Genomic DNA, 10,887 nt, shown 5'->3' on the forward strand with positions numbered 1-10,887 from the left:
TTGTGAGCTCACTCGTCTGATGAGCGAATGAAAGACCGACTGGCCGAATAAATGAATGAGTAAACGACAGGCTGAGCATACCTGGAGCACAGGTACAGAAGGGAAGTCACCAGAGGAGGAGGTGGGGCAGGCGGCAAGGCAGGGGCGGTGTAAAGCCTGGTGGGTGATGAGAAGCCAAAGCATGCCTTGGGCTGGGGAGGGGCAGTGCCAGGGGGCCCTTCCCTCACTCCCAGGAGCTGCCTCGGAGCCCACCTGCTCCTCATGAACTTGTACAGACGGAAGACTGAAGCCCAGAGGAAGGGCCTTGCTCGGGGCCCACAGTGAGTGGAAGGACGGCATCAAGAGGCGGGGGGCCCCAGGCTCAAGCAGGTGTGTCCCTGGTCCTACTGTGCGCCACTGCAGCCAGGGCTCTCTGAGGGCCCACTACACACCTGCCCTGGGGATCTAGTGACCGAGTAGGTCCTGAGGAGTGGGGCCTGGATGGTGCCTGGCACACAGTAGGTGCTCAGTAAAGACTCATTTCCTTCTTCCTGCCCTTCTCTGACAGTTACCCCTTGCCCTCTTGAGAAGGGGACAGGATGCTCGGTGGCAAGGTGCTTGAGAGCACGCCTCTGGCGCCAGGCTGCTGGGCTTCTCCACTCCCTGGCTGTGAGATCTGAGCAGACCACCTCCCCTCCCTGAGCCCTGGCTTCCTCAGCTGTGAACCAGGTGCGCCAACACCGTGCGCCATGGTGGGTGTGATGCCACGAAGCGAGACAGCACGCGTGAAGCAGCGGCAGTGAATATGAATAGCTGTCGTTGCTAATTGTCCCTTTGGCGTTTGTGATGCTCACACTGAAAAACGACCTTAGGGCTGATCTAGTCTAACCTCCCAGGAAACTAAGGCCCAGGGCTGGTCAGGCATAGCTTCTAGGGGCAGCCAGCCAGGACTGAGCTCAGGTCCTCAGGCAGAGCATCTTAGACCCTGGGGCCAAATCTGCCACCGCCCGCTCGTGCACAGCCTGCCAGCTAAGAATGGATTTTAGGGATGACCACTTGCAACCTATTTGATGATGGGAAATATTAACTTTGGACCCCAGTTAAGTCACATGTTATCCCCCCACAAAAGAATTCTACTCTTTTCAGCAGTAGACCTATATTACAAAACATTATTCTCAATTATTATTATATTTTGAATTTTGCCGATTTACAAACAGTGCACATTTGGATTCTCCTGTATCACATCTTTGATTTTGCCTCTTGGCCTCAGAGCCTGCAGTATTTATTCCTTACCCTGTCCTTCCATGTCTCACCTTGCTGGGGTCCTCCGGACTCAACCTCAACCAGTCTCAGGAACGCCCACCTGGCCTTCCTCTGCGGCTGGTGTCTAATCTGTGACCAGTGAACAGGACTTTGGACTCCCAGCCCAGTGCTCACCCCATGTTCCCAGCCCTCCTGGTTGCACTGTCCAACCCCACACCCACGTGGCCTCTGGACCCAGCTGTCATGGTGGTCCGCGGAGGTGGGGGGCGTCTGGCCCTTGGCTCTCAGCCCCCAGCTCCTCTGAGCACCCCACTCTTCTCTCCAACCCCCTGCGGCAACCAAGGCCAGCGTGGGTGGCTGAAATCTCCCCGGTAACAGGGCCTGCCCCCCCAGCCTCCTCCCCTACCCTGCTGTCCCTCCTCCCTCACCCCAGCACCTGCTCTCCAGCCCCTCGGCCCCTCCTCCCGGCCCCTCCTGCACCCCCCACCCCCGATCCCTCCTTCCCTGGCTCTCTGTGTCACCATCTGTGGCACAATCCTTCTCTGCCACTCTCCTTGCCACCCCCTCCTTCTCCTTCCTCCCTCCTCACTCTATCCCTGCCCCTCTCTCCGCATCTCTCCCTCTCGCCCTCTCGCTCTCCTTCCTCCTCCTCTTCCCCCTGTCACGCATTTCTCATCACTCCCCCTCACTCTGGCTCTCCCCCCACTCACTGTCCTTCCTCTCTCTCTCTCTCTCTCTCTCTCTCTCTCTCTCTCTCTCTCTCTCTCTCTCTCTCCACCTCCGACCGACGCCCCCTTTCCCTCTATCTCCGTTGGCTCCTTACAGTTCCCTGTTCCCCATTTCTCCTCCTTCCTTGGAGGCTTCTCCCTGCACTCCCACCCCGGGCTCCTGCTTGCAGACCCCCCATCTGTGCCCCTACCCTCCAGGATGTGTCCTGGAGACGGAGGGTGACGCATCAGGCGCTGATGGGAAGTCAGGGCCGAAGACCAGATGGGAGAGGCTCTGTGGGCAGACGTGGTCACTACGGGCTTAGGAGGGGGCCAGGGCCGCAAGCCTGGAAGTGGGCACTGTGTGGGGGACCCCAGCTAAGGGGCGTTCTAGGGGTACCTGGGGACTAGGTGGGGAAAGGGGACAGCAGAATGATAACCAGCTTGGCGGCAAGGAGGGGAGCCCTCACCCAGTGGGCAGGTAAGGAGGCTGGGGGGCCAGGGTGGGGTCCCGCAGGGTGGGGTCCTAAAGCCCCCTCCCCTGCCCAGGATGAACTGGGGAGGTTGGGGCTGGGGACTGGGAGAGGAGAGAGGTCTTCTTGTGACTTCTAGGTGGGCTGCAGGGGTTGGGAGGGTGTCAATCTTGGAATTTCGTGCCACGATTCTAGACTCTTGGAATCACAGCACAGCAGAGTGTCGGAGCTGGAAGAAACCAGATGCATCATGCCGCTTGGCCTCCTCGGCTCATGGGCCAGCTTGCCCGAGCTCCCGGTCTGCACGGGGCACTGTGGTCGGCACCCTCCCATGGAATCTTCACAGCAACCCTGGGAGGTGGGTACGCTTGTCTTCATTTTAATAGGAAGGAAACTGAGGTCCAGAGAAGGGAAGTGACTTGCCCAAGGTCACATAGCAATTTGGCATCATTGCTCTTGGCAGAGCCCATCTCCTAACCTAGCGAGGGCTTGTGGGGTGTGTTCCTGGGGGTCAGACCCAGGCCAGGGGTGGGAGTGAGTCAGTTGGCACTGAGTAGCATAATCCAGGCCTCTTGGGAGAAGGCCCGGGGGAGCAGAGGGCAAACAGAATGCAGAGCTGGCCATCAGCCTGCATTGTCCAGGGCTGTTCCGGTCGCTCATTCCTCTCAGCCTTCGGGGAAGCCAGCAGGGCCAGGAGATACTGATGGTTTAGGAGTAGACAGAACTGGATTTGAATTCTGACCTCCCACTAACCATCTGTGCAAACTTGCACAGCTTACTGAACCTCTCTGAGCCTCAACTTCCTCCTCTAAAAACCCTCTCTCATGGGCTCCGTAAGGATTTCATAATGTGGGTTTGAGGCCTCTGCCCAGGAGCAAAACCCCACCTCCCTTGGCCTGCTGGTCACCAAACTTCTCGGTCTATTCACATTTCTTGATGTTCTGGATGCTGAGCTAGGGGCTGGGGTTAGAGAAATGAACAGCTCAGGGTCCCTGCATCCAAGAGTCAGCATTCTCGAGGGGAAGAGGATGGGGGGCTGCCAAATGGAGAACCACTGGGGTGTCAGGCGCCATCCTAAATTGCTGTGGGGCTCAGGGCAGCCACTCACCTTCTCTGGGCCTCTGTCCTCCCGAACAGTCCTCTGAGGAGTCCGCCCCCAGCTTTCAGGCAAGCTTGTGCCAAAGATAAACCAGACAGGGAGGAAGAGTCCCTCCGCCCCCAGGATGAACTAGATCATGCACAGGGTTCCGGCTCCTTAAAGAAAAGGCGGCTCCTAAATTGCAGGTCTGGCCAGCTCCCACGGGAAGCTGCGGTTTCCCTGCTCTTGGTGGCCTGGCACCTTGAACTTCCACAGGGAAGATGGGCCCAGGTAAGGGTAGAGACAGGGTGTCTGGTGGAGTGGGGGCCGGGGATCCGGGAGGGGCTTATTCCTCCCTGGTACGAAGGCAGGGCCTGCTGGGTCCGCTCTGTTCGCACCGGGGTTGCGCGTGTTGGCATGCATGCTTGTGTGTGGGGGTGCACATGTGTGTGCTCTGGAGGGTGGGGGGCTGTCCTCAGAGCTCACCCCCAGGCTTGCTGGGAGATATCTGTCCCTGCAGCTGGCAGTCAGGTTTGCCCGGCTCGCTGCTCCTCTCCTGGGAGCCCAGTGCTCCCCTCCCTCCTCCAGCGCTGGTTCGGATTGGCCGCCCAGTGAGGATGCTGTAAAGAGGATCTGCACACTGTTTGGTGAGGTGGGTGGACAGGTGACTTAGGGCTCCCTGGCCTAGGAAGCCAGGATTCTAAGGCCCCAGATTCCATAATTCCAGGTCTAAGAAGAGCTGACTCCAGCATTCTGAAACTAACATTCTGATTCAAGGACACGGAGTTTAAAAATCTGTGTCTCTACAACTTAGTTCTAAGAATCTAACATTCTATTTTTAGGTCTCCAAGAGTCTAGGGATTTGGATCCATGATTCTAATAGTTCAAGCAAGTAGATCTCTGAATAAGCTTGTGGGAGAGCTAGATGCCAGCTGGGTGCCCTGGTTGTGATGCTTCGACCTTCCCCAGACCTGGCCTCAGTCTGCCGGCCTGTGAAATGGAGGTAGATGGAGATGGTCGTAAGGGTCCTGCCAGCTCTTCCCCTTCCTAGCTATGTGACCAGAGGGTGGCCTCATCTTTGCTGCCTGTGTGCACGGTGGGAATGATTGACACTAGTGCCTTCCTCACGAGACCCCATAAGATGCAATGTGTTACCAGCTTAGCCTGGAACCTGGTAGACGGGCTCAGTGACAGGAGCTGGCAGCACTGTTAGGACCCTGTGAGCCCACTGTCAAGATAGCCCCTCTGTTAGTTGTCTTTGTCCCAGGCTCAGGAGAGCTGGTGGGAGTCTGGAGTGATGGGTGGCCTGAGGACAGGCTGGGGGGTCTCTCCCCAGGCTTGGGGGAGCAGAGTCGGAGGCGGGGAGATACTCTGAGCCCCGCCAGCCTGGGGTGTCATTAGGAGGAGCCACGGCCAAGGAGTTCTTTGACATTCTTGGCATTGTTTTTCTGGCGGTCAGAGCCCTTGGAAGCCCAGGTCATTGGGCAGGGGCATCCAGACACGCTTGCCCACCCAGAGGCATTTGTTCCAAATTGGGGGACCTCCCCTTTCCAGGACCAGTATCCTGATAGGGCAGTGCATACCCCAGGTCCCACCAGAGGAATTTCAGGCCCAGGGTTGTGTAAGCAGGAAGGTATTGGATACTGAGGTGATCATTAGGAAGAAGTGGGGAGGTCCAAGCCCAGTGAGTCTCCCGGATTTCAGCCCCGGTCTACCTGGGCCTCCTGAGAGCCAGGAAGTCCCGCTGAGGGAGGCTAGTAAATCCTGAGGCAGGGGGCCTTTCCGGCAGGGCCTGAATTTCTACCATCAGCCATTCATCCTCCCTTTGTGTTAAGATTTGTCCACTCTGGTTCCTCTGATTCATGTGATGCCGCAAACACTGATGAAGAGTTGGTGCTTGTGTGAAAGGGACAGGCGGGAGACGGAGAAAGGTTCGAAGCTGAATAAGAGCATCTCCGCTCTCCAGGGGAATCGAGTCTAGCAGGGGAGCCAGAAGGAGGCCCAGCTCCTCCTCACGCACAGGAAAGGCACCAGCCAAGTACATGGAGGTGCTGGTTCGCACTGTGCCACTGGCCATGCTCTTACTCACGCCCCACGTCCCATCTGAAATGTCCCCTCCTAGGGAAGCCTGTCTTGCCAGTGCAGGGGGAGGTGGCTATTCCTGTGCCTGCCTCCAATGTGCTGTGAATTTCTCCATCGCGAGTCTCCCTCTGCGGGGAGGAGGGGCCCCAGCCACTCACCCCCCAGATTTACAGCCAGTCATCCTGGGCAGGGCCTTTGCGGATGTGCAGCGGGATGAGCTTGGCTGAGAGGGTCCCCAAAGGCTCTGACTCCCAAGGGAGGGGGTCCCCCTGAGCCTGTGGTTCTTAACCTGATGAAAGCTCTGGATTCTGCCCAGAAAAGACACGAACACATTAACTCTCACCGGAGTTTTAGGGGATCATAGATGCTCTGATGTTCCTCTAGAGATCTAGGTTCAAGGTTAAGGTCGTGTGATATGCAGCAGTGTTTTCAAATGTGGGGGATGAGACCTCTTGGTGGGTGTCTTAGTCTGTTCAGGCTGCTACAACAGATCACCAGAGACTGGGCGATTTAAAAACAACAGAAATTTACTTCTCACAGTTCTAGAGACTGGAAGTCCAAGATCAAGGGGCTGGCTGATTTGGTGTCTGGTGAAGGCCCACTTCTGGGTTCATAGATGGTCATCTTCTCACTGTGTCCCCATGTGGCGAAAGGGGCAAAGGAGCTCTCCGAGGGTCTCCTTTAAAAGGACTCTAATCCCATTCACGGAGGCTCTACCCTTATGATCTAATCACCCCCAAAGGTCGCACCTCTTTAATACCATCACGCTGGGGGTTAGGATTTCAAAAAGTGCCTTTGGCGGAGGGACACATTCAGTCAATAGCAGTGGGTGATTCGCTTGCGGCTGCCAGCTGGGCCCATCATACGTAGAAAGGGCAAGTGTTGTTTTGTGAAACGATATGACTTTGTTGGGTTGTCGTGTAAAATGCACTGGTGTCAAAAATGTTTCAAAAGCGCTGATATGGAGGAAAGAGCCTGATTGAATGATTCACTCGTTCCTTTATTGGAAATTTGTGGAGCACTCGCCCTGTGCACAGGTGAAGGGACACTAGGGCACAGGCCAGTGCTGGCCCCGCCCTTTGGAGAGAGGCGAGCCTGTGTCCCACATCACACCCTAGCTACATGACACAGGGCGGTCACTCCAGCTCTCTGAGACTCAGTTTCCCCATCTGAGAAATGGGGCTACCTTGCTAGCCTGTGCAGAGTGAATGAGCTGGTGCATGTCCGTCTCTGGCCGGGTACACAGTAAGAGTCTCCAAGTTTAGCGTGTCGCGGGTGGGAGCAGCAGAGAGAAAGAGATACTCCGCCATGACCCGACTGTGTCCTCCCTCCTCCAGGCTAATCGCTGACTGCTGACCGTCCTTCCTTCAGCCATGGACACCCCTGGCTATCCTTCATCAGTGCCCACAACCTGGGAACCCGGGAACACCTCCGTGGCCTGGCCCCTGGATGCCACCCTGGGAAACGTGTCCGTAGCCCCGAGCGCAGCCGGGCTGGCCGTCAGGGGTGTCCTGATCCCACTGGTCTACCTGGTGGTGTGTGTGTTGGGCCTGCTGGGCAACTCGTTGGTCATCTATGTGGTCCTGCGGCATACGGCCACCCCATCGGTCACCAACGTCTATATCCTCAACCTGGCGCTGGCCGATGAGCTCTTCATGCTGGGGCTGCCCTTTCTGGCTGCCCAGAATGCCCTGTCCTACTGGCCCTTTGGCTCCCTCATGTGCCGCCTGGTCATGGCTGTGGATGGCATCAACCAGTTCACCAGCATCTTCTGCCTCACCGTCATGAGTGTGGATCGCTACCTGGCGGTGGTGCATCCCACCCGCTCTGCCCGCTGGCGCACGGCGCCCGTGGCCCGCATGGTCAGCGCGGCTGTCTGGGTGGCCTCAGCGGTCGTGGTGCTGCCTGTGGTGGTCTTCTCGGGTGTGCCCCGGGGCATGAGCACCTGCCACATGCAGTGGCCCGAGCCGGCGGCGGCCTGGCGGGCCGGCTTCATCATCTACACGGCCGCGCTGGGTTTCTTTGGGCCGCTGCTGGTTATCTGCCTCTGCTACCTGCTCATCGTGGTCAAGGTGCGCTCGGCGGGGCGGCGGGTGTGGGCACCCTCGTGCCAGCGGCGGCGGCGCTCCGAGCGCAGAGTCACGCGCATGGTGGTGGCCGTGGTGCTGCTCTTCGTGCTCTGCTGGATGCCCTTCTACGTGCTCAACATCGTCAACGTGGTGTGCCCGCTGCCCGAGGAGCCGGCCTTCTTCGGCCTCTACTTTCTGGTGGTGGCGCTGCCCTACGCCAACAGCTGTGCCAATCCCATCCTCTATGGCTTCCTGTCCTACCGCTTCAAGCAGGGCTTCCGCCGGGTCCTGCTGCGGCCTTCCCGCCGTGTGCGAAGCCAGGAGCCCCCCACGGGGCCACCGGAGAAGACAGAGGAGGAAGAGGAGGAGGAAGAGGATGGGGAGGAGGGTGTGGAGGAAAGGAATGGGAAGCAGGGAGAGGGAGAGGAGACGAGTGGCCGGGTCAGCCAGATCACACGGCCTGGCACCAGCAGGCCGGAGCAGCCACCCAGCCGTGTGGCTGGCAAGGAACAGCAGTTCCTACCCCAAGAGCCCTCAGCTGGACAGAAGTCAGGCACGCTGCATATCAGCTGTCTGTAGGGGCCCGTGGAGGGCCAGGGTAACTCGAGGACAGGGCAGAGGCTGTGGATGCACCTGGGGCATGTCGCCCGCGGTGCCAGAGGCCCATGACAGGACGTTCAGATCCCATTGCTGCTGAGACTCGCTGTGTGACCTTGGATAAGCCGCTTCCCCTCTCTGGGCCTCATGTTCTCCTCCATGACTCGGGTGGGAGTAATTGGCCTAGACAAGCTCTGCCGGATGAGAAGCCTGGAGGGGCAGCAATGCTGGGCTGACCTTCTTGAGCAAGACCCAGGTTGAGGGGACAGGTGCAGACTGGCCGACCCCTTCAGAGACCGAGCATCCTGGTGGATCAGCCTGAATCTTGGCCTTCAGAGGGATAAACCAAGGCCCCGGTATCCTGGCCGCAGAGGCAGGTTCCCAGGAGAGGGACTGGGGCCCAGGTTCACAGGGAGCTAGACCAGGGCCCCAAACAGAAGAAAGTCTTACCCGTGGGGAGACGGGGTGTGAGACTGCTCAGGCCCAGCTCTTTCCCACTTGCCGTGAGGCCTTGAAGCAGCTCTTTCTCTGGGCCGCAGGCCTCGCCTGCTGAGCAACCTAATAACCTCCAGGCCTTCTTGGCCCAGACGGTTGGGCCAGGACCCTTATACTCCTGGACAGGAGAAGAGGTGGCTTTTTCAGGAAGCTCATTAAGTCCAGCCACAGGGTCCCTTACTGTCCCTTCCAAAGTCCTGAAACTAATTTTGTACCTGTTATTTTGTATTGCTTTTCTTAAACAGGGACTCCAAATTACGTAAGCTTAGGCTCCCCAAAGCCCAGCTCGGCCTCTGCTGAGGGCAGCTGACCAATCCCAAGAGCACATCACTTTGTGTCCTGTGGCTGGAGGCTATGGTCTCTGGGTCTTCGAGAGCTCCAGGAGCCTCCTCAGAGAAGAAATCATCCCTGTTCTTCCCCTCCCAGTGACAAAGGCAGGGACCTGGCCCAGACAGACTGGCACGGAAAGGCAGAGGGTCTAGACTTGCTGAGAGGAGAAGGAAGCAGAGGAGGAAGAAGATGGAGAGAAGGGAGCGGGAGGAGCACAAAGAGGAGGAGGATGGAGGACAGATTTGCTCCATGACCTTGAGTTTCCTTGGCCCCTCTGGGCTGAGCTCAGATGCTGCATCGATGAAACTGGGTTGCCAATGTATGGCCCAACCAGTCTGCAGGAAAGGAGGCTGTCAGAATGGAAAAGCAAAAGCCGAGAAAGGTACAGGGCCAACCCCCTTCAGGGCCTATCAGCACTGGTAGGAAGGGCTGGGCCTTGATGGCAGCCTGAGGGCAGAGCTGAGAAGCAGGGCCTGGCAGGTAGGGAGCAGGCCTCCCTTCCTCTAAACTCCTCAGGGGTACAGGATCCGGAAGGCCCGGGAAGACAAGACAAAAGGAGGCTGGAGTGGGACATAGAGAGGGGCCATTGTCCAAGGCTGGGCCTGACAGGCCTGGACTCCCTCCCAGAGCCACGGGCAAGACTGGCCTCAGGGAGGGTGGTACCTCTGGCTAAGTGCTCCAACCCTCCACCCTGCTGAGGGCAGAGGGTCCTCAGGGAAATCACACAAACCACAGTTTGAGAGACCTACATCTTTAACTCACCTCTGCATCCTGGCTAGCCTTGACCTCTCCGGGCCTCAGTTTCCCCATCATAAAATGGAGATGGTTGCTCCAGCTTGCCTGCCGCCTGGGACTTGAGAAGGAAAATGGGCCACGCTGGGTAAACTGTCATATGCACTACAGTGAGTGGGAGTGGGTTATGTCAGATTATAAAGTGGAGGTGGCATCCCTGACCTTTACCCTCTTCTCCTTTATCTAGGGACCTCTCTGTATCCAGCCCTTGAGGGTGAGGATACTTCATGACATGACAAAGGGAGAGTTGCAGGTCAGATGCCAAGGATCAGAGAGGCAGAACTTAGGAGAATGTAAGGCCCCCTCAGGGAGAATAAAGTTCACAAAATCAGACCTCGTGTGGAGGCTGGGGGCTCGAGGTCTAGCGCTCAGCCTGCGGTTCCTCTGAGAAGGATCTGGAGGTCTGAGGGAAGAGGGCCCCTTAGCATCGCAGCATTTCCTGGCTGGCCCTGCCTTCCTGATTCCTGGGGTAGGTGAGCCTGTTCTGCAAGGGTGGCTGGGAGGCCCCTTAGGAAAATTCTTTGCTGCTTCTACCCCTAGCTTTTGTCAATAAAGGCGGTGACAGATGAAAACAGCCATGGCCTGGGCCAATTCCTTTGCCAGGTGCTGTGTGTCTAGGTCAGTGTGCATGGGTGGGCATGTATATAGGTGTCTACCTCTATCAAGATGCTCCCTTTATCCATCTCTCAGGTCTGTGTACCCAGGCTTCCCAGAGTCCTGGCATTCCAGGGGATGTGCAAGATGCCCCTGACAAGACAGCCTACAACCTTACAGCTGTTGATCCAAAAGTGGTAGATAATCTCTCTTCCTGTGTCCAAATATCGTCTCATGGAAGAAAGCTGATTGGCTCTAACTAGGTCACCTGGTGGCCCCTCGGGCCAGTCACCAAAGACAAGGTGATAGACTGCCATGATTGACCAGGTGTGGGTCATGTGACCATCCCTCCAGCCAGAGAGAAGGTGGGACGCTGTGATGGATGGTCTGGTCTGAACAATGGGGTAGGAGGTGAGTGAGGGGCAGGC

At 57.6% G+C, this 10,887-nt stretch overlaps 1 protein-coding gene across 1 annotated transcript; it reads left to right on the forward strand.

The window, feature by feature from the left end:
• The first annotated feature begins 6,925 nt into the window (after window positions 1-6,925).
• Window positions 6,926-10,616, forward strand: SSTR3 (somatostatin receptor 3). Its single transcript, XM_006914760.2, has one exon. It carries the CDS (start codon window positions 6,956-6,958, stop codon window positions 8,228-8,230), a length of 1,275 nt encoding a protein of 424 aa, XP_006914822.1. The 5' UTR covers window positions 6,926-6,955; the 3' UTR covers window positions 8,231-10,616.
• The last annotated feature ends 271 nt before the right edge of the window (window positions 10,617-10,887 follow it).

This window comes from Pteropus alecto, unplaced genomic scaffold (assembly GCF_000325575.1).
Source record: "Pteropus alecto unplaced genomic scaffold, ASM32557v1 scaffold6, whole genome shotgun sequence".
NCBI lineage: Eukaryota > Metazoa > Chordata > Mammalia > Chiroptera > Pteropodidae > Pteropus > Pteropus alecto.